This window comes from Gigantopelta aegis, chromosome 10 (genome assembly GCF_016097555.1).
Source record: "Gigantopelta aegis isolate Gae_Host chromosome 10, Gae_host_genome, whole genome shotgun sequence".
Taxonomy (NCBI): Eukaryota; Metazoa; Mollusca; class Gastropoda; order Neomphalida; family Peltospiridae; genus Gigantopelta; species Gigantopelta aegis.
Window position 1 is genome coordinate 9063750 of NC_054708.1, and position 24275 is coordinate 9088024.

Here is a 24275-nt window from a genome sequence, read left to right on the forward strand (position 1 = left end):
TTAAGGTAATTATTTATTGGAAATGAGAGACTCTGACTATGCATGCACACCTACATATACAACTAAGCATACACACCAACCCATAGTATTATCTTCAAGAGTAAAAAAAAAAAAAAAAAAAAAAAAAAAAAAAAAAAAAAAAAAAAAAAAAAAAAAAAAAAAAAAAAAAAAAAAAAAAAAAAAAAAAAAAAAAAAAAAAAAAAAAAAAAAAAAAAAAAAAAAAAAAAAAAAAAAAAAAAAAAAAAAAAAAAAAAAAAAAAAAAAAAAAAAAAAAAAAAAAAAAAAAAAAAAAAAAAAAAAAAAAAAAAAAAAAAAAAAAAAAAAAAAAAAAAAAAAAAAAAAAAAAAAAAAAAAAAAAAAAAAAAAAAAAAAAAAAAAAAAAAAAAAAAAAAAAAAAAAAAAAAAAAAAAAAAAAAAAAAAAAAAAAAAAAAAAAAAAAAAAAAAAAAAAAAAAAAAAAAAAAAAAAAAAAAAAAAAAAAAAAAAAAAAAAAAAAAAAAATGTGTATTTGAATGCAATTGGCTCTGGAATGACTATATTTAAATAACCTGATTCCTGCTGTAATTTTAACATACTTTTTAGGTTGGTGAATTATGTTTTTGGCAAATATGGGAGTTTTTACAATTGTTTTTGTGAGTTTGGCAAAAACATTAAAATCTACAGAAGTGGGTTCTGTGTAGCCATTTTGCATTCTCTTCTTTATTTGTACACAAATATAAGCTTGGTAATGATAGCTTTAGGTCAGTTCATTAAATCTTGTCCATATATTCAGTGAGTTTTCTATAGTAAAGGGTATTTGAAGTATATACCAAGTACAAGAGCAATTTTGACACATTTGTTAATCTACCTAGGAGTGTGTTAGTATTATCTTCCACTATTATCACACTTGTAAAGCTATATTTTCCAATATTACTATGGTAATGATGTGTTACATTACAGATTGTAGTAATGCATACGATATAAATATCATATTCAGTTAAAACAGAAAATAATTAAAGAAAAATGACTTTCGCACTCTTTTGATGGATTGAATGTGCTTTTTTTATGACAAATAAAAAATAAAGATGTAAAACCCTAATGATAACTCTAGATATGATACATGTCTGTAAGCACCAATCACTGGAGATTATTAATAAAATATCAACAGATATATTGGTAGCTGTCAGTGGATTTAATAATGCATATATAAAAACCAACTAGGCTGATGGGTTTGAAAATATTGCATTCAGTGACTTGACATCCAAGCATACTCCATATCTTGGGTGTTTACCCCACCATGATGTGTACCACATTAATTTACTACTATTTGTGGATGCAGTGGTGTTCATTTCAGATACCACATGTAATATGCTTTTTTTCTAGTGAAGTTCTTATCCTATGCCCATTAAAGTCTTTCAAAACACAGGGTCACTGCAATAAATGAGTTTTAAGGTAATTATTTATTGGAAATGAGAGACTCTGACTATGCATGCACACACTACATATACAACTAAGCATACACAACAACTTAACCAAAACCCATAGTATGTATCTTCAAGAGTAGTATTTTTATTTATTATTTGTTTTAAATATGATATATTGCATTTGTATACAACTTTGCATAACACTGATGCTTCCTGAGGTGTACATTAAATCAGGTTGCACTGTAGGAACAACACTTTCAAGTATGTTGTCACATCATATCAGAACACAGAAGATCCTGATAGTCATGAAAACACCCAATTGGACACTTTTTGAAAAATATATTTTTTTGATATAGGTTGCATAGTACCAAAGAGAGTACCGTGTCAAAGTTCGACGTGCACCGTCAAATATTTACGGAGTAAAAGCAGCTGTGGGTGTGATTGGTAGTAATATGTGACATTGATTATTTGTGCAAATACTATTATCCATTGACAATAAATAAATACACTTTTATTTGTCATACAGTTGTTATGTAGTATATACCAGAGGTTGAAACTAATGCGGGGTACCCCCAAAAATGGAACTGCAATTTTCAGCAAAAATGACGGTTGCTATTAAAAACATAAATTAAATCTCTTAAATGATACGTGACCCCCCATTTTCTTGCAGCTAGATTAGATGTGAGGTGCCACACTTTCTATTGCTGTACTTCCTGGGTGTGTTGAAACGCTGCTTATATCAGTTTTATTAGTAAACGTTAACATTATCGGCAATAGGAATTGATTTGGTCTAATGGAACCTGAACAGGTGCTCTTAGCGCTAAGATCGTTTCCTGAATAGAGTCTAGGTCCACACATTAAATACAATACCGACGTCTTTTGTGTGTCTACTTGCGGTCTACACTCAACTACATCGTATATTAATTATATTAGTACATACCCGGTATGTGTTTATTATTATATGTTATATTTTTTTAATAATGCAATTTCAATATATTTGTTTAAATACCTCATACAATCAACGAGATTCTGCTTCAAACGGTTATCGACACAAGCTTCACTGAACCGATGCCGCTAGAGACAACAGTATCAGGTAATCTTCAATAAACGCAAATTAGAACTGGAGGAGAACCATCGTCACCGTTACAAACACGACTTTAATTACTGCCAGATCTTATCCATGTTTCCGAGCGTCTGGTTTCCGTCCGAGAACCCAGTAAACCGTACACTGGAAATAGTGACTACACTGTCGAAACATCACTGTTTGGTGGCGATGTTGGTTGTCTTCATGACCGTGATGGAATGAGTATGGTTTGAAATATAATATGCTTCTGGCAAAATAGATAGATCAGTGCTTGAGTAAAATACCAACCTCCGACAATAATTCAGTACAGTAATCACGACATGAACTGATAGTGATTTGATACAATAATCATAACTTGATCTGAAAGTGATTCAATACCATATATAATCACAATATCTAACATTGGTTCAATACAATAATCACGATGTCTGACGTTAATTCAATACAATAATTACGACTTGAGTTGAGAGTGATTCAATACAATAATCACGATGTCTGACGGTGATTCAACACAATAATCACAGCTTGATCTGAAAGTGATTCAATACCATATATAATCACAATATCTGACATTCATTCAATACAATAATCACTATATCTGACGGCGATTCAATACAATAATCACTACTTGATCTGAGAGTGATTCAATACAATAATCACGACTTGATCTAAGAGTGATTCAATATAATAATCACGACTTGATCTGAGAGAGATTCAATACAGTAATCACGACTTGATCTGAACATGATTCAATACAATAATCACGACCTCTGAAAGTTATTCAACACAATAATCACGACCTCCAAAAGTTATTCAATACAATAATCATGACTTTGTCAACACGTCATTGTCTAGAAATGTCAGTTTCAATACGTTACTACTTTTATCGTTCAGATAAATAATCTTTCAGTTAGTAACAATTCAAATGTAGTTTGTTATGTTTTACTCTTTCGGCATGTTCAGTTGTAGTTTGTTGTGTAGTTACTCTTACAACATGTTCAATTGTAGTTTGTTGTGTAGATACTCTTACAACATGTTCAATTGTAGTTTGTTGTGTAGTTATACTACAGCATGTTCAATTGTAGTTTGTTGTGTAGTTAGTCTTACAGCATGTTCAATTGTAGTTTGTTGTGTAGTTACTCTTACAGCATGTTCAATTGTAGATCGTTGTGTAGTTACTCTTACAACATGTTCAATTGTAGTTTGTTGTGTAGTTAGTCTTACTCTTACATCATGTTCAATTGTAGTTTGTTGTGTAGTTACTCTTACAGCATGTTCAATTGTAGTTTGTTGTGTAGTTACTCTTACAGCATGTTCAATTGTAGATCGTTGTGTAGTTAGTCTTACAACATGTTCAATTGTAGTTTGTTGTGTAGTTACTCTTACTCTTACAACATGTTCAATTGTAGTTTGTTGTGTAGTTACTCTTACATCATGTTCAATTGTAGTTTGTTGTGTAGTTACTCTTACAGCATGTTCAATTGTAGTTTGTTGTGTAGTTACTCTTACAGTATGTTCAATTGTAGTTTGTTGTGTAGTTACTCTTACAACATGTTCAATTGTAGTTTCTTGTGTAGCTACTCTTACAGCATGTTCAATTGTAGTTTGTTGTGTAGTTACTCTTACAGAATGTTCAATTGTAGTTTGTTGTGTAGTTACTCTTACAGCATGTTCAATTGTAGCTTGTTGTGTAGTTAGTCTTACTCTTACATCATGTTCAATTGTAGTTTGTTGTGTAGTTACTCTTACAGCATGTTCAATTGTAGTTTGTTGTGTAGTTACTCTTACAGCATGTTCAATTGTAGATCGTTGTGTAGTTAGTCTTACAACATGTTCAATTGTAGTTTGTTGTGTAGTTACTCTTACATCATGTTCAATTGTAGTTTGTTGTGTAGTTACTCTTACATCATGTTCAATTGTAGTTTGTTGTGTAGTTACTCTTACAGCATGTTCAATTGTAGTTTGTTGTGTAGTTACTCTTACAGCATGTTCAATTGTAGTTTGTTGTGTAGTTACTCTTACAACATGTTCAATTGTAGTTTCTTGTGTAGTTACTCTTACAGCATGTTCAATTGTAGTTTGTTGTGTAGTTACTCTTACAGAATGTTCAATTGTAGTTTGTTGTGTAGTTACTCTTACAGCATGTTCAATTGTAGCTTGTTGTGTAGTTACTCTTACAACATGTTCAATTGTAGTTTGTTGTGTAGTTACTCTTACAGCATGTTCAATTGTAGCTTGTTGTATAGTTACTCTTACAACATGTTCAATTGTAGTTTGTTGCGTAGTTACTCTTACTCTTACAGCATGTTCAGTAATTGTAGTTTGTTGTGTAGTTACCCTTACAACATGTTCAATTGTAGTTTGTTGTGTAGTTAGTCTTACAACATGTTCAATTGTAGTTTGTTGTGTAGTTAGTCTTATAACATGTTCAATTGTAGTTTGTTGTGTAGTTACTCTTACAACATGTTGAATTGTAGTTTGTTGTGTAGTTACTCTTACAGCATGTTCAATTGTAGTTTGTTGTGTAGTTACTCTTACAACATGTTCAATTGTCGTTTGTTGTGTAGTTACCCTTACAGCATGTTCAATTGTAGTTTGTTGTGTAGTTAGTCTTACAACATGTTCAATTGTAGTTTGTTGTAGTTACTCTTACAGCAGGTTCATTTGTAGTTTGTTGTGTAGTTACTCTTACAACATGTTCATTTGTAGTTTGTTGTGTAGTTAGTCTTACTCTTACAGCATGTTCAATTGTAGTTTGTTGTGTAGTTAGTCTTACTCTTACAACATGTTCAATTGTAGTTTGTTGTGTAGTTACTCTTACAACATGTTCAATTGTAGTTTGTTGTGTAGTTACTCTTACAGCATGTTCAATTGTAGTTTGTTGTAGTTACTCTTACAGCAGGTTCATTTGTAGTTTGTTGTGTAGTTACTCTTACAGCATGTTCAATTGTAGTTTGTTGTGTAGTTACTCTTACAACATGTTCAATTGTAGTTTGTTGTGTAGTTACTCTTACAACATGTTCAATTGTAGTTTGTTGTGTAGTTACTCTTACAGCATGTTCAATTGTAGTTTGTTGTGTAGTTACTCTTACAGCATGTTCAATTGTAGTTTGTTGTGTAGTTACTCTTACAACATGTTCATTTGTAGTTTGTTGTGTAGTTAGTCTTACTCTTACAGCATGTTCAATTGTAGTTTGTTGTGTAGTTACTCTTACAACATGTTCATTTGTAGTTTGTTGTGTAGTTAGTCTTACTCTTACAGCATGTTCAATTGTAGTTTGTTGTGTAGTTACTCTTACAGCATGTTCAATTGTAGATCGTTGTGTAGTTACTCTTACAACATGTTCAATTGTAGTTTGTTGTGTAGTTACTCTTACAGAATGTTCATTTGTAGTTTGTTGTGTAGTTACTCTTACAACATGTTCACTCTTGCATGTTCAATTGTGTTTGTTGTGTAGTTACTCTTACAGCATGTTCAATTGTAGTTTGTTGTGTAGTTACTCTTACAACATGTTCAATTGTAGTTTGTTGTGTAGTTACTCTTACAACATGTTCAATTGTAGTTTGTTGTGTAGTTACTCTTACAACATGTTCAATTGTAGTTTGTTGTGTAGTTACTCTTACAACATGTTCATTTGTAGTTTGTTGTGTAGTTACTCTTACAGCATGTTCAATTGTAGTTTGTTGTGTAGTTACTCTTACAGCATGTTCAATTGTAGATCGTTGTGTAGTTACTCTTACAACATGTTCAATTGTAGTTTGTTGTGTAGTTACTCTTACAGCATGTTCAATTGTAGTTTGTTGTGTAGTTAGTCTTACTCTTACAGCATGTTCAATTGTAGTTTGTTGTGTAGTTACTCTTACAACATGTTCAATTGTAGTTTGTTGTGTAGTTACTCTTACAACATGTTCAATTGTAGTTTGTTGTGTAGTTACTCTTACAACATGTTCAATTGTAGTTTGTTGTGTAGTTACTCTTACAACATGTTCAATTGTAGTTTGTTGTGTAGTTACTCTTACAGCATGTTCAATTGTAGTTTGTTGTGTAGTTACTCTTACAACATGTTCAATTGTAGTTTGTTGTGTAGTTAGTCTTACTCTTACAACATGTTCAATTGTAGTTTGTTGTGTAGTACAACATGTTCAATTGTAGTTCGTTGTGTAGTTACTCTTACAACATGTTCAATTGTAGTTTGTTGTGTAGTTACTCTTACATGTTCAATTGTAGTTTGTTGTGTAGTTACTCTTACAACATGTTCAATTGTAGTTTGTTGTGTAGTTACTCTTACAACATGTTCAATTGTAGTTTGTTGTGTAGTTACTCTTACAACATGTTCAATTGTAGTTTGTTGTGTAGTTACTCTTACAACATGTTCAATTGTAGTTTGTTGTGTAGTTACTCTTACTCTTACACATGTTCAATTGTATGTAGTACATGTTCAATTGTAGTTTGTTGTGTAGTTACTCTTACAACATGTTCAATTGTAGTTTGTTGTGTAGTTACTCTTACAGCATGTTCAATTGTAGTTTGTTGTGTAGTTACTCTTACAACATGTTCAATTGTAGTTTGTTGTGTAGTTACTCTTACAACATGTTCAATTGTAGTTTGTTGTGTAGTTACTCTTACAACATGTTCAATTGTAGTTTGTTGTGTAGTTACTCTTACAACATGTTCAATTGTAGTTTGTTGTGTAGTTACTCTTACAACATGTTCAATTGTAGTTTATTGTGTAGTTACTCTTACAGTATGATCAATTGTAGTTTGTTGTGTAGTTACTCTTACAACATGTTCAATTGTAGTTTGTTGTGTAGTTACTCTTACAACATGTTCAATTGTAGTTTGTTGTGTAGTTACTCTTACTCTTACAACATGTTCAATTGTAGTTTGTTCTGTAGTTACTCTTACAGCATGTTCAATTGTAGTGTGTTGTGTAGTTACTCTTACAACATGTTCAATTGTAGTTTGTTGAGTAGTTACTCTTACTCTTACAACATGTTCAATTGTAGTTTGTTGTGTAGTTACTCTTACAGCATGTTCAATTGTAGTTTGTTGTGTAGTTACTCTTACAACATGTTCAGTTGTAGTTTGTTGTGTAGTTACTCTTACAACATGTTCAATTGTAGTTTGTTGTGTAGTTACTCTTACTCTTACAACATGTTCAATTGTAGTTTGTTGTGTAGTTACTCTTACAGCATGTTCAATTGTAGTTTGTTGTGTAGTTACTCTTACAACATGTTCAATTGTAGTTTGTTGTGTAGTTACTCTTACTCTTACAGCATGTTCAATTGTAGTTTGTTGTGTAGTTACTCTTACAGCATGTTCAATTGTAGTTTGTTGTGTAGTTACTCTTACAGCATGTTCAATTGTAGTTTGTTGTGTAGTTACTCTTACAGCATGTTCAATTGTAGTTTGTTGTGTAGTTACTCTTACAACATGTTCAGTTGTAGTTTGTTGTGTAGTTACTCTTACTCTTACAACATGTTCAATTGTAGTTTGTTGTGTAGTTACTCTTACAGCATGTTCATTTGTAGTTTGTTGTGTAGTTACTCTTACAGCATGTTCAATTGTAGTTTGTTGTGTAGTTACTCTTACAACATGTTCATTTGTAGTTTGTTGTGTAGTTAGTCTTACTCTTACAACATGTTCAATTGTAGATCGTTGTGTAGTTACTCTTACAACATGTTCAATTGTAGATCGTTGTGTAGTTACTCTTACAACATGTTCAATTGTAGTTTGTTGTGTAGTTAGTCTTACTCTTACAGCATGTTCAATTGTAGCTTGTTGTGTAGTTAGTCTTACTCTTACAGCATGTTCAATTGTAGTTTGTTGTGTAGTTACTCTTACAACATGTTCAATTGTAGATCGTTGTGTAGTTACTCTTACAACATGTTCAATTGTAGTTTGTTGTGTAGTTAGTCTTACTCTTACAGCATGTTCAATTGTAGTTTGTTGTGTAGTTACTCTTACAACATGTTCAATTGTAGTCTGTTGTATAGTTACTCTTACTCTTACAACATGTTCAATTGTAGTTTGCTGTGTAGTTACTCTTACAACATGTTCAATTGTAGATCGTTGTGTAGTTACTCTTACAACATGTTCAATTGTAGTTTGTTGTGTAGTTACTCTTACAGCATGTTCAATTGTAGTTTGTTGTGTAGTTACTCTTACAACATGTTCAATTGTAGTTTGTTGTGTAGTTACTCTTACAACATGTTCAATTGTAGTTTGTTGTGTAGTTACTCTTACAACATGTTCAATTGTAGTTTGTTGTGTAGTTACTCTTACAACATGTTCAATTGTAGTTTGTTGTGTAGTTACTCTTACAACATGTTCAATTGTAGTTTGTTGTGTAGTTAGTCTTACTCTTACATCATGTTCAATTGTAGTTTGTTGTGTAGTTACTCTTACAACATGTTCAATTGTAGTTTGTTGTGTAGTTACTCTTACAACATGTTCAATTGTAGTTTGTTGTAGTTACTCTTACAGCATGTTCAATTGTAGTTTGTTGTGTAGTTACTCTTACAACATGTTCAATTGTAGTTTGTTGTGTAGTTAGTCTTACTCTTACAGCATGTTCAATTGTAGTTTGTTGTGTAGTTACTCTTACAGCATGTTCAATTGTAGTTTGTTTTGTAGTTACTCTTACTCTTACAACATGTTCAATTGTAGTTTGTTGTGTAGTTACTCTTACAGTATGATCAATTGTAGTTTGTTGTGTAGTTACTCTTACAGTATGATCAATTGTAGTTTGATTTGTAGTTACTCTTACAACATGTTCAATTGTAGTTTATTGTGTAGTTACTCTTACAGTATGATCAATTGTAGTTTGTTGTGTAGTTACTCTTACAACATGTTCAATTGTAGTTTGTTGTGTAGTTACTCTTACAACATGTTCAATTGTAGTTTGTTGTGTAGTTACTCTTACTCTTACAACATGTTCAATTGTAGTTTGTTGTGTAGTTACTCTTACAACATGTTCAGTTGTAGTTTGTTGTGTAGTTACTCTTACAACATGTTCAATTGTAGTTTGTTGTGTAGTTACTCTTACTCTTACAACATGTTCAATTGTAGTTTGTTGTGTAGTTACTCTTACAGCATGTTCAATTGTAGTTTGTTGTGTAGTTACTCTTACAACATGTTCAGTTGTAGTTTGTTGTGTAGTTACTCTTACTCTTACAACATGTTCAATTGTAGTTTGTAGTGTAGTTACTCTTACAGCATGTTCATTTGTAGTTTGTTGTGTAGTTACTCTTACAGCATGTTCAATTGTAGTTTGTTGTGTAGTTACTCTTACAGCATGTTCAATTGTAGTTTGTTGTGTAGTTACTCTTACAGCATGTTCAATTGTAGTTTGTTGTGTAGTTACTCTTACAACATGTTCAGTTGTAGTTTGTTGTGTAGTTACTCTTACTCTTACAACATGTTCAATTGTAGTTTGTTGTGTAGTTACTCTTACAGCATGTTCATTTGTAGTTTGTTGTGTAGTTACTCTTACAGCATGTTCAATTGTAGTTTGTTGTGTAGTTACTCTTACAGCATGTTCAGTTGTAGTTTGTTGTGTAGTTACTCTTACTCTTACAACATGTTCAATTGTAGTTTGATTTGTAGTTACTCTTACAACATGTTCAATTGTAGTTTATTGTGTAGTTACTCTTACAGTATGATCAATTGTAGTTTTTTATGTCTGTTACAGAACGGGTAATCTGCCGTTTGTTTTATAATCTCTGTTTAACTGTGGTCTGCAGTTTAGTGTCTTTAAACAACCGGTTCAACTGTATTATGATTTTTGTCTGTTACAACAGGTCCAACTGTAGTTTGTTATGTAGTGTCTGTCATAACGAGTTTGACTGTAGTTTGTTATGTAGTGTCTGTCATAACGAGTTACTGTAGTTTGTTATGTAATGTCTGTCATAACGAGTTACTGTAGTTTGTTATGTAGTGTCTGTCATAACGAGTTACTGTAGTTTGTTATGTAGTGTCTGTCATAACGAGTTTGACTGTAGTTTGTTATGTAGTGTCTGTCATAACGAGTTCGACTGTAGTTTGTTATGTAGTGTCTGTCATAACGAGTTACTGTAGTTTGTTATGTAGTGTCTGTCATAACGAGTTTGACTGTAGTTTGTTATGTAGTGTCTGTCATAAGGAGTTTGACTGTAGTTTGTTATGTAGTGTCTGTCATAACGTGTTTGACTGTAGTTTGTTATGTAGTGTCTGTCATAACGAGTTCGACTGTAGTTTGTTATGTAGAGTTTGTTATGTAGTGTCTGTCATAACGTGTTTGACTGTAGTTTGTTATGTAGTGTCTGTCATATCGCGTTCGACTGTAGTTTGTTATGTAGTGTCTGTCATAACGAGTTCGACTGTAGTTTGTTATGTAGTGTCTGTCATAACGAGTTTGACTGTAGTTTGTTATGTAGTGTCTGTCATAACGTGTTTGACTGTAGTTTGTTAGGTAGTGTCTGTCATAACGAGTTCGACTGTAGTTTGTTAGGTAGTGTCTGTCATAACGAGTTCGACTGTAGTTTGTTATGTAGTGTCTGTCATAACGAGTTTGACTGCAGTTTGTTATGCAGTGTCTGTCATAACGAGTTTGACTATAGTTTGTTATGCAGTGTCTGTCATAACGAGTTTCACTATAGTTTGTTATGCAGTGTCTGTTATAGCAGGCTTCACTGCAGTTTCTTATGTCGACAGATCACATTTCCACATGTTATTGAAATGTAAACCTGTCATAGTCAGGTGCTCCTACCTAATGCAATGATTTTGTAGGAAGAATAATCTGTAACATCTCGGCGTTCATAATACCTTGGCGTGTGATTACCGTCGTCTTCGAGATACGTGTATGAATGTACAGATCAAAATATTAATATTTAATAGGCGTCACCCTTAGATCTTTACTTGATTAAGTAACCATCTAAGCAACATCGGAATACTACAAAGCAACAGTTTATCTCGAATAAAAAAAAGAGAAAAAAGATATGAAATCAGTAACAAAATACGTTTGTATAACTGTTTAAAACAAATACATAAACATGAATAAAAGAAAAGAAAAACGTGCTTGAACTTTACTTGGATATAAGCACGAAAATAAATTAACATTAAAAAATAATTTTTAAACATTTTTTTTTTTAGGTATATTGCAGAAAGACAAGAATTAGAAGACATTTTGTTACTCTTTGTACTGTATGTTTATATGTTTTGACTGCGTATAACATTTGCTAACAATAGCGCTTTAATTGTTTTCAAGGTTTCACGTTTACAGTAGTCTGGGACAGATCATTTGTTAAAGATTTAGTTTTATTTTGTCTTTGTTAACGCACACCGGCCTCGGTGGCGTCGTGGCAGGCCATCGGTCTACAGGCTGGTAGGTACTGGGTTCGGATCCCAGTCGAGGCATGGGATTTTTAATCGAGATACCGACTCCAAACCCTGAGTGAGTGCTCCGCAAGGCTCAATGGGTAGGTGTAAACCACTTGCACCGACCAGTGATCCATAACTGGTTCAACAAAGGCCATGGTTTGTGCTATCCTGCCTGTGGGAAGCGCAAATAAAAGATCCCTTGCTGCCTGTCGTAAAAAGAGTAGCCTATGTGGCGACAGCGGGTTTCCTCTAAAAACAGTGTCAGAATGACCATATGTTTGACGTCCAATAGCCGATGATAAGATAAAAAATCAATGTGCTCTAGCGGCGTCGTTAAATAAAACAAACTTTACTTTTTGTTAACGCACGGATCATCATTGCCATGTACAGTTTGGATTATGTTTTTGTTTTGACAGTGAGTTCACAACAATATTTTTTTATTATTACTGATGTACTTCGCTTTAATTTGTGCACAAGTTGTAAATAAAGAATTTGTCTGCTATCACGACTGTCGAAATCTCAACGGCAAGTCATTCATGACACGGGCGTTCAGGTATATAGAGAGCCTATAAATGAACAACGGCTACATATAATAGCGTTGCGCGCATCGGTGTTCCATCGACTGGTACTAATCATACTCCTATAACCGCAGACCAGGCCCCCGTTCTACGAAGCGATCTTAGCACAAAGATTATCTTAAGCGCATAGCTACCCTATGCACTTAAGTTGATCTTAGGGCTAAGATAGCTTCGTGGAACGGGGCCCTGGTCTCGAAAGCCCGCGATTCATATCCGAATTCAAAATCCGAATGCCAAAACATATTTTGTACATAGATACGAACTTTGATATCATTATTTACTATATTGGAACAACAAAGTTTGATTAGTGGGTGCAAGCGCGACATTTGTCAAAACATCCTTCTGATTCTGACTTGGGCTGAGATCTGTTTTTAAATACAACTCTTCTGTCGTTCAGAATAAACGATACATGAGGAATAAAGATGTTATTTGTGTGGGGGGTTTTGTTTTTATTTTCCAGATAAAACAACGGGACAAGATATCGGCAAATGAATGAATTGCTGGTTACGTGGGCGAGAAGTGGCAACCGTCAATTTTGTTCTGGGGATGTGGTTAATTATAGACAAATGATGACTATATCACTTGGAAATGACGCACCGATATCTTTTCCCCGTACACGGGTTCTCTATCGTGCCTTGTTAAGTCATCGATGGTTTAGGACTGTTGGGCGCACCGTTCTGTAAACTGTACCATTAACGTATATTTGGAATAATTCAAAGCGACAGTTTCGAACGTAATTATTTGCCGACAAATGTACGCAAGAATAAAGACGTTCTGTGTTGCACACAGAAATGGGAGGTAATTCAATGCTGAACGTCTGTCAAAAGCACAAGGGATTATGGGAATGGCTTCTAGCACGTAAATGTTTATACTAAAAACGTTAAAAAAGCTAATCTTCATAGCAAGTAAATTTCCCAATCAGTGAAGTTTGAGTAGTGTGCTGTGGCCTACAAATACACGGCAGCATTGACCTCAATAAAGAGATGATGTCCCAGTGAAGTATAAAAGTGGTGTAGGACAGGTCTGTATGTTAGTGAAGCAGACAGAGACAATCTTATTTATAGACGAATGTCATTATATACGTGTGTACTTTTAGTACAGGCTGCAAATTTAGCAGGATTCCATACTTCAGCAAATCTAAAAATAAAATCCCCAAATTCAATGCCGGATATTATACATTGACACCTCAGAATTCCACCAAAACCGAATGTTGTAAACCAGAATTCCCTCAAAATTCAATGTTGTAAACCAGAATTTCCTCAAAACCGGACGTTGTAAGCCAGAATTTCCTCAAAACCAGACGTTGTAAACCAGAATTCCCTCAAAATTAAATGTTGTAAACCAGAATTTCCTCAAAACCGGACGTTATAAACCAAAACCGGACGTTGTAAACCAGAATTTCCTCAAAACCGGACGTTGTAAATTAGAATTTATTCAAAACCAGACAGGATACCTCTTATAACAAGACATTTTACTTGGTCTCGTGGATGTCTGGTTTAGACGGGTTTCACTGATAGAAACATTTGTTTTGTTTAACAACACCACTAGAGTATATTGATTTATTAATCATCGGCTATTGTATGTCAAACATTTGGTAATTTTTACATATAGTCTTAGAGAGAGAGAGAGAGAGAGAGAGAGAGAGAGAGAGAGAGAGAGAGAGAGAGAGAGAGAGAGAGAGATTGATTAGACTTATATTGCCATTGATGGAATCTTTTATATGACTTTGCCACCACATAGGTTTTTGTCATTAACATACAGAATAGTATTTCAAGGTAGCATTATACCAAATATCATGTCATCGGGTCAAAGTTCAAAGATCACATACCATGTAATAGCACAATCCTGCAAATACCTCGAAATATGATATAGAAGTCATAAATTACCAGTAACGTGATTTTAAGGCGGACACCCATTTAGGGATTAAGCCAGCTCAGCGCGGCTTACCAGTAACTGAAGTATCTAGGAGAACGGCGTGTCGTCGTGATATAGACGCCGCTTCGACATTTTATGTAAACTATATACATAACTACACTGAAAACGCATCAGTCAAGGCGCAATTTCACAAAACATCGTAAGCCTAGTTTTATACGTAATCGACTAAACCACAGTTATACCCAGTATAACTGCTATTCGCAGACGTAAAGTTACGATGTTTTGTGAAATTGTCGCCAGATCTGTAGTTATGAGAAGAAACACGTATTCTGAGAGTATTGGCCCAACAAATTTTCGTATTTCATAGGATTCAAGGGCCATAATTCTGCAAAAAAATGGTAAATCGTCAATAAAAGTTAAACTTGATTTGTAACAGTACATGATAAAGATATATACAAAATTTGATCTCATTATCTATAAGCAGTAGAAAACCAAAGTCTGGATAAAAAAAATTCACATCTCCTAAGTTCAAGGCCCATAACTTTATGAAATATGGATAAATCGCCATCATAGTCTGACTTCATCTGTACCAGTACATGGTAACGCTATACACAAAATGTCGAAGCATTATAAAATAAATATCCGAAAAACTATATGTGGAATAGACGTCCGGACAGACGGACGGACAGACAGACAGACAGACATACAGACGGACAGACAGACAGACAGAAATACGGACGGACGGACGGACGGACGGACAGACAGACGGACAGACAGACATACAGACGGACAGACATACAGACGGACAGACAGACAGGAGGACGAAGATGAAACGTATAGTCGCCTCCGGGTGGACCGGTAGGGGACTAATAATACTAGTAATACTGTTTTTTCTTCTGATTTTGTAAAACCGGTACCGGTATGTGTTTTGGTATACAATAAAAATGTTTTTTTAAAAACGTGTACAATGGTTAGGATTACTGAGTGTTTCAAAGCAATATCATATATGCAATAGCGATAATAACTGAAGCTTTAGTGGTGCATTTCCACTGGAGTTCATTATAGTACTTAGACTATGGATTTACGAAACTAATACACAGTAATAAAATAGGAGATATTAGCCATAGATTGTAAAACTAATGCTTTCAGGACAGATTAATATATTAAAAGATTTTTAAAATACCGTTAATAATAATAATATGTATTATTATTTCAAATTAATTATAATATATTATTATTTCAAAGACAGAAAGTATGTTGTTAAAAACAAAATCGGGATATTTACGAGGTGTAGAGAATTTTTGTGAAAAAGTGAGAAACAAGGACAACAACATATGTCTAATCCTTTCTAACTTCATTAAAAAAATATATATATATATAATTAACAGCCTTGTTGTATCTATATTCTTCCAACCAGTGCACCACGACTGGTATATCAAAGCCCGTAGTATGTATTATCCTGTCTTTGTGACGGTGCATATAAAAGATCCCTGGCTACTAATAGGAAAAAAGTAGCGAGTCCCTCTCTAAGATTATATGTCACAATTACCAAGTGTTTGACATCCAAAAGCCGATGATTAAATAAATCAATGTGCTCTAGTGGTGTCGTTCAACTAAACAAACTGTAACTTTTTGTTACATACATACATATATATATACTGAACAAAATAAGAAACTTCCGCTAACTTTGCTTGAACATAACTTGATGAAAACAAACCGAGGGAATAATTGTTATATATGCGTTTAAAGAGTGTTCCATGATGCATCGTTTGGTGCAAAAATCATGGCCATAGGTTAACAGAAACTGGGAGAAATTTTGACCAAGTGTGGTAGGGGTTAAAAAAAGACCCCACCCACTTAATAACGGGTATGACCACCTCTTGAATTGACCACTGCAGTGCATCGCAGGCGCATAAAATTGACTAAAGTGTTGATTTCTGCCTGTGGAATATTGTTCCATTCCTGAATGAGCGCTTGACGAAGTTCGTTGACGTTAGCGGGTGGGTTGGGACGACGCCTCAATCGTCTGTCCAGACTATCCCAGACATGCTCGATGGGGTTGAGATCAGGACTTTTAGCGGGCCAGTCATCAATGAAATCAATGTTATTTGTCCTAAGAAAATTTACAGTGTCTCTAGCTTTATGAGAGGTGGCATTATCATGCTGAAAAATCGAGATGTTGGCGTTGTTATGGAACAGAGGAATGACGTGATGAGCGAGAATGTCATCGCCGTAACGTTGAACATTTAAATTGCCATCAATGACGACTAGTGGTGAACGATAACCATGGGCAAACCCCCACCCCCGAAACGATCTCGTTCAAGAACACAACAGTCAGCATAGCGTTCATTTCTCCTACGGTAGTTGCGCACCCTGCCATCACCACGTCGTAAAGAAAATCTGGATTCATCCGAAAAAAGAACGGTATTCCAGCGTCTCCGTATCCAACGAGTGTGTACACGTGCCCAATTAAGACGATTTAGACGATGACGTTGCGTTAAAACGCATCCGACGTAAGGACGTCGTGCATGTAAACCGTTCTCCCGCAGACGATTACGAACAGTTTGCCCACTGATTCGGTTATTATGAAGCCCAGGTGTGTTAGCAGCAGTAGCAGTGGCAGTTTGGAATCGATTGCGCAAATGCGTGTTCATGATATAGCGGTCTTGAACACGCGGACGTCCACGACGTGGCAAGTCGTTGGTGCTTCCTGTCGTTCGAAATCTTACGCGAAGATTTCGTATCGCTCGACTATAACTCTCAACATGCCTTGCAACGTCTTCTGTCGACATGCTAGCATCAAGCATGCCAATCGCCCTTTTGCGTAAATTATTGGGTATTCTTGGCATACTAAAAATTATACAATGTAAAAAACGTTAATTTTTGTTACAAATTTTGAAGCGTTTTCGTTCACTTGACAACAATGTCAGTTAGACAAGTAAAATAAATTGACCGAATACTACACGGGACATGTCGAACCATGCATGCACGTGCAAATTGAATTTCACGTTGTCGACGATTAACAGTGCAAAAATAATCGATAAAATTCATGAATCCTGATAATACAGCTCAAGGCTAATACTACCTATATAATTTCATTACACAATGAATTCTTTAACACAACAAATCCTATATGCACAAATCGGTAGTTTCTTTTTTTGTTCAGTATATATATATATATATATATTTCAAAGATCCCTTGCTACTAATCGAAAACAAATAAGGGGTTTCCTCTCTAAGACTGTATGTTACAATTACCAAACGATTGACATTCAATAGCTGATGATTATTACATAAATCAACGTGCTAGTGGTGTCGTTAAACAAAACAAAACAAACTAACTTTTTGTTTTATCTATACCACCCTCACCCCTCAACCCCACCCCCATTTCCGACCCACCGAAACTGAATTGGATCCTCTGTATTGCGTAAGCGTAGGCATACACAAACGCCAAATGTTCAATACGAGTTACTACTGGAGTCGAGTAATTGGGTTCTGGAACAATGCTCAAGTGACGTGAATTCATTTCTACAGTGTCTTTCTCCCAACTGAAGAGACTTGGCGCGTATTGATCTTGGTTCGCAGTGCATCCATGTAGGAATATGCCTTCATGCATTTAGGCTATCTATCTCCGTGGTTACAATAAATGGAATTTCGTGAGATTTATGACATCCCGACGTCTGTGTGTTTATCTTCATAAAATATTAAACTGCACGATGTCTCTAGGTGGTTGATGGCCCAGATCACGTTGGCATTCGGAGGACAGCGAAGGAGGGCTTGGTGCGGGCAAGGTGAAATATAATTACCGTTATATCAGACAGGGAGGATTATACTTACACCCTAGACTCGTAATAGGAAGTAAAATATCGCCTGCTGTTATGTTTTAGAAGGTCAACAGAAATATGACCTGTTAAGAAAACAATATGGCCTGCTGGAAATATGACAGCATGTGGTTTGGGATTGTGTTTGTAAAAATAGGACCTCTGAGATGTATTTTAGAGCGTTATTGAATTAAAATAGAACAGGATCGCGAGCTAACCACCCGTCTCGTACACTTATGCTTATACCCACATTATACAATCATTGACATCCTTTACCCAGCGGCTTGACCGTTTACCCACTTAGACCTTTAGACAGTTTCATAATTTTCATAATTTCCCCAATCTATACCCTTTACCTATATACTTATCTATATCCTTCTGTACCCACCATCCATGCGCATCATTTAGCAATCTTTATCCTGATCACCTACCAAGATATAATCATTACCTAACTACACCAATTACCTATAGCCTTTACCTATCTACATCCTATCCTCATCTACATACTTCTCCGACCCTATACTCCATCTGAACCCTCCTACAACCCTTTACCCATCAACGCAAATCAACCATCAATATATTTTACTTATTTCTTACCCATTTTTCATCTTCGACACCCATTACATGTCTACATTAAACCAGGTTTACGTTTTCAGATCGCGGATCTTATGTTTGAGCTCAGTAGTCAAATGTTCTAGACCCTAATTTATAATATTATGTCAATGTCTGCAGTATATACAATTTTATTTTACTTTTTTATCAGTGAATACCCCAGCATTTTGTTTTTATCAGTGACCATTATGTATGGTAACTTCGTTACAGAGTTGCCTCCCACCTCTGTTATGGAGACTACTGCTACCAATAAGCAAAAAGGGTTCTTTTGTATATACTTTATCACAAACATGACATCAAATAGCACGGTCTTTCAATTACCATGGATCAGTAATTGACGTGAAAATACCCGGTGTTTCAGGGCCTGTTGAAGCCGAATATGTCCCAACTGCCCAAGATGTCGCACTTGGGACATCTTGAGCAGTTGGGACATTTTGTGCTTCAACAGGCCGTACCTAGACTAAAGTAAGTGGGGGGTGGTGGTACTAGAAGAATCAGGGAATGGTAATAGGCGGTCGTCTTCAGGTAGACAAAAGGAGCACTTAAAACAAAAAAAGTACTTTTCGTATTTTTCCGGAGATAAAACTACCACACACACACCCCTTGCACCCACCTAGGTACGCCCTGTGTTAACCTATACCATCAGTGACTATTGCGTGTGAAGAGAATATATCAGGTGTCAACTCTTCAACGCCAAATTATGTGAAAAACGCAACAAAGCCTACATATTTAACGCCAATAAGACGATTCTTAACCCACAGATCCCCTTAGTGTGATTACGTGTAAAAAGAATATGAGTCTTTATACATCCCGTAACACATCTCCCACGAATGGTTATGTAGCCACTAAGTCTTCGTGAACAAATGTCTGGTAATGAGTGTCGGGCAGTCGTTATGCACACGCCGAGTGCGTGACAAGAAACCATTAACAGACGATGTCTGTGCGGCGGTCTGTACTTACGTGCGTCCAGATCAGCCAGAGATGAATAGACTGGGGCCACGGTCGGGAGAAACGAGTCTCGTCCGGGCTCCCATACTAAGTAGCCGATTTCTGTAAGAAAAATAAATTAAATAAACAATTAACGAATGTGAAAAAGGGCCTAGTAAGTTGACAAAGTTGTGCCCAATCCTTTTTGTTGTTCATGCAATGAAATACGTTTTCAGTCAACTAACACGTTTAACTTGTTTCATGAGGGTTTTTTGTATGTTTTTATGTATTTTTGATTTATTTTTTATTATTATTTGTTGGGATTTTTTTTTTTTTTTTTTTTTTGGGGGGGGAGAAGTTTTTTGGAGGGGAGGTTTGGATGGCGATATGTGTTTTTTAACATATATGTATATTCTACTAAATTCACCCTTCTTTATATAATGTCGCAGGCGTGGCTTTTCAGCCAATAGATGAATCATATTGACAACATTTCTAAAATCCTACACATTTCAAATGTCAAGGTCATTCGAATACACCGTACAGCTCATATTTTATTAGTTGAGGCTTTAACAGGAAGCCAGTTTATAATATATACAAAACCATTTTTGTCAACGACGCCACATGAGCGCACTGATTTATTAATCACTGGATACAGGGAAGTGGCAAGGGGTCTTTTATATGGGACTCGAAAAAATATATATCCGAGAATGGGTCCACCGAAGGGTTTCGATCCTGCGATCAAAGCACCCCAGGCGAGATCTCTGCCGACTGAGTTAGATCATGACCTTTATTATATAAATGTGTACAAACTTCACACCAATGTGTTACGACCATGGGCTTGAAAATAAAATAAAATAGCAAATGTATTGACATTTACTACATGCTTGTATGGACGGGATAATTTACATCGTCGGTTTATTTAGTTCTGATTTGTTTAATGACATCACTAGAGCACATTGATTAATTAATCATCGGCTACTGGATGTCAAACATTTGGTAATTCTGACTCGAAGTCAACAGAGGAAATCCGCTACATTTTTCTAAATGCAGCAAGGGATCTTTTATATGCACTTCCCTACAGACAGGAAAAGATAGAAGGAAATGTTTTATTTAACGACGCACTCAACACATTTTATTTACGGTTATATGGCGTCAGGCATATGGTTAAAGACCACACAGATATTGAGAGAGGAAACCCGCTGTCGCCACTTCATGGGCTACTATTTTTCGATTAGCAGCAAGGGATCTTTTATATGCACCATCCCACAGACAAGATAGTACATACTACGGCCTTTGTTGTGGAGCACTGGCTGGAACGAGAAATAGCCCAATGGGTCCACCGACGAGGATCGATCCTAGACCGATCGCGCATCAAGCAAACGCTTTACCATTGGGCTACGTCCCGCCCCCTACAGACAGGAAAGCACATACCACGGCCTTTGACCAGTGACCAGTGGTTGGATATTCTCTTCTGATGATAATTATGTATTTTATGTTCCAGACATTATTATTATTTAGTACATTAACATTATTATTTAGTACATTAACATTATTATTTAGTACATTAACATTATTATTTAGTACATTAACATTATTAACATTATTATTTAGTACATTAACATTATTATTTAGTACATTAACATTATTATTTAGTACATTAACATTATTATTTAGTACATTAACATTATTAACATTATTATTTAGTACATTAACATTATTATTTAGTACATTAACATTATTATTTAGTACATTAACATTATTTTCGTGGTAATATATAAGCAACATTCCATTTCATTTCATTCTATGTTTATATTTATATCCAATTAAGTTTCAAGTATGCATCCGAGTTGTCTGTTCAAGATATGGTGTTTAGTGAAGAAGTCGGTGTAATTGCCTTTGCATTACCCATTACCGCAATATAACCAACTGTGACAATTCGAATATTTTCGAAAACAAGTTGTTGTTGTTTTTTTACGTCAAACAAATTTGTGGCAAGCGAACTTCATTATTCGATTATCTAGCAAGTACATTACAACGTAAACCAGCCTTATGCGATATTAATCTCTACCAGATTAAAGAAAATGGGAAATAACTTTTATTTTCTTGATGTGAGGATTGTTAGCGTTTTTCCGCTTCGTAACTCGCAATATTCACGTACCACACTAAACGGCAACAACAATAGCTTATCCAAGTTCTAATCTTCCAATAAAACGTTTATCCGCTATTTTCAATTTGTCACGGCATATCTACATTTAGAAAACAGTAACAAACAATATTTTCATTGTTGGACGTTCAATCGATTTGAAGACGTTTCGCGGACAAGCCGAGGCCTGTATTATTAAGATAAAAGAATGTTTTTTATTCAAACGGATATGGAGTCGATGTTATGTTAAAAACCGTCTTAATCTGTCTTTGAATCCATTGTTTATGAACGAAAACATTTTCTTTTCAATTCGGTACATAATGTACAACGATATCGATTTACAATAATCATAAAAACAAGCCGGCTATGGGCTAAGTTATCGTTACTACAAGGAACAACAAAATGAATTAAGAGGGCGATCTAAAATCGTAGGGGTTGTTCCAGATTTACAATCATCATAAAAACCACCCAGCGATGTGCGAAGTTATAGTTACTATACTCAACAGAATTAATTAAGCATTTTCCAGCATTTTTCTTTAAATCTTTTGACATCCAATAGCCAATGATTAATAATTCAAAGTGCTCTAGTGGTGTCGTTAAACAAAACAAACTTTAACTTTTTTTAAATTTGGTTTTAAAAACACCTCTTCTGTGGCATGTTTTTAAACTTAATGATTTAAAAAACAGTTTAGAGCGAATAAATGACAAGTATCGTATGAACTAACTTGTTCTGAATGTGCACGTAAAACCCTATGACCTGACCTGACCTGACCTATGAACCAATGCGTAATGAATCCTGGTCGAATTCGTTGTTCGGTAGTTTTTATAAATACCGTACACGAAATATTCACCGTGTGCAAGACTGTTTGCATGTATTTAGAGTCACATTTTACTGAACCAAATTTTAGAAGCAATCTGTTAGCAACATTTTCTAAAATAATTAGACATTAGCAAAGAATTACCAAAGATCTACTGGCCTTAATTAATGTTGTTGGGTATACATGAAAAAACCAGATGTATTAGAAGGCGGTTCAAATTCGTGTTGAGAGTTGTTCCAAATTAATTTTGATCACTTGGGCGGGAAGAATAGATCAACCATAATAATTTTATTCAATATTCTTTGGCTGTAATCGCTATTTAAAATCACACTCACACACATACACACACACAAACACACACACACACATACACACAGACACACACACGCTCACGCACACGCACATACACACACGCACACACGCACGCACACAATAATTCTTTGTGTTCAATAACTGACTTACTGTCAAGGTCGGTACCCAGCACGTCTCTGCTAAGCCAGTCATTTGTCACTGACGTCACGAACTCGTATTGCTGAAAGTAGAATATAATACACAGAGTACTGATAATGAAGGAATGAAGGAAATGTTTTATTTAACAACGCACTCAACACATTTTATTTACGGTTATATGGCGTCAGACATATGGATAAGGACCACACAGATATAGAGTGGAAACACGCTGTCGCCACTTCATGTGCAACTCTTTTCGATTAGCAGCAAGGGATCTTTTATATGCACCATCCCACAGACAGGATATCACATACCACGGCCTTTGATATACCAGTCGTGGTGCACTGGCTGGAGTGAGAAATAGCTCAATGGGCCCACCGACGGGAATCGACCCCAGACCGGCCGCGCATCAAGCGAACGCTTTACCACCGAGCTACGTCCCGTCCACTACTATTAACGAACGTATCTGTACTCTAAAACTGTAGAGAAGAAACACATATAAAACAGGGGCGTAGGATGGGGAGTTCCGTGCGGACAACCCCCCCCCCCCCCCTCCACCTGAAGCTAAATAATTTTTCAGTGCATTAGTAGGGTATTCATATAGGTGCCCTATGAAAAGGTACACAGAATAGTCCGCCAGTTTCGTATTCGAACCCCACGGTCCAGATCATACTACACCCCTGTAGAAAATGTATGTAATCACAGTAAAACGTATGTTAAGTCAACATATAAGTGAATGTTACATATTGACAACTTAAAAGGCAGACTTCTGAAATCAATGTATGCTTTACGTCTATATTCTCAAAGTGCACCCGATTGCACTGTCGGGAGGGGGGGGGGGGGGGGGGGGGGGGTACATTAAAACTACTTCTACTGATCAAGAACATAAATGTTTACTCATCTCTAGATACAATTTTAAAACGTTGGGCTTTGAAATACTGGATGAATTTGTAGGTGAGCTCAAAAATAAAGTAAACGTGACAAATGAGTGTTTCAAGCAAAGAAAAAAATTCTATATTAAAATAAGCCTACCATACCATGTTTTTGCAAGACCTAATGTTTGTTTTGTTTAACGACACCACTAGTATAACACATTGATGTATTGGACATCGACTATTGAACGTCAAACATTTGGATACAACCTTTATCTCCAAGGCGGAAACATCCCCCAACAGGATACACCAACCTACCTTGGTGTGACACT

General features: G+C 35.1%; 1 protein-coding gene across 2 annotated transcripts in view; it reads right to left on the minus strand.

The window, feature by feature from the left end:
• LOC121382990 overlaps window positions 1-24275 on the minus strand; it is a 125789-nt gene that overhangs the window by 45749 nt on the left and 55765 nt on the right. For both annotated transcript variants that reach the window (XM_041512710.1, XM_041512709.1), the window contains exons 6-7: window positions 23084-23153; window positions 19694-19783 (exon numbers count right to left, since the gene is read on the minus strand). In XM_041512710.1, the coding sequence (XP_041368644.1) occupies window positions 19694-19783; window positions 23084-23153 (160 nt within the window). The remainder of the gene's footprint in view (window positions 1-19693; window positions 19784-23083; window positions 23154-24275) is intronic.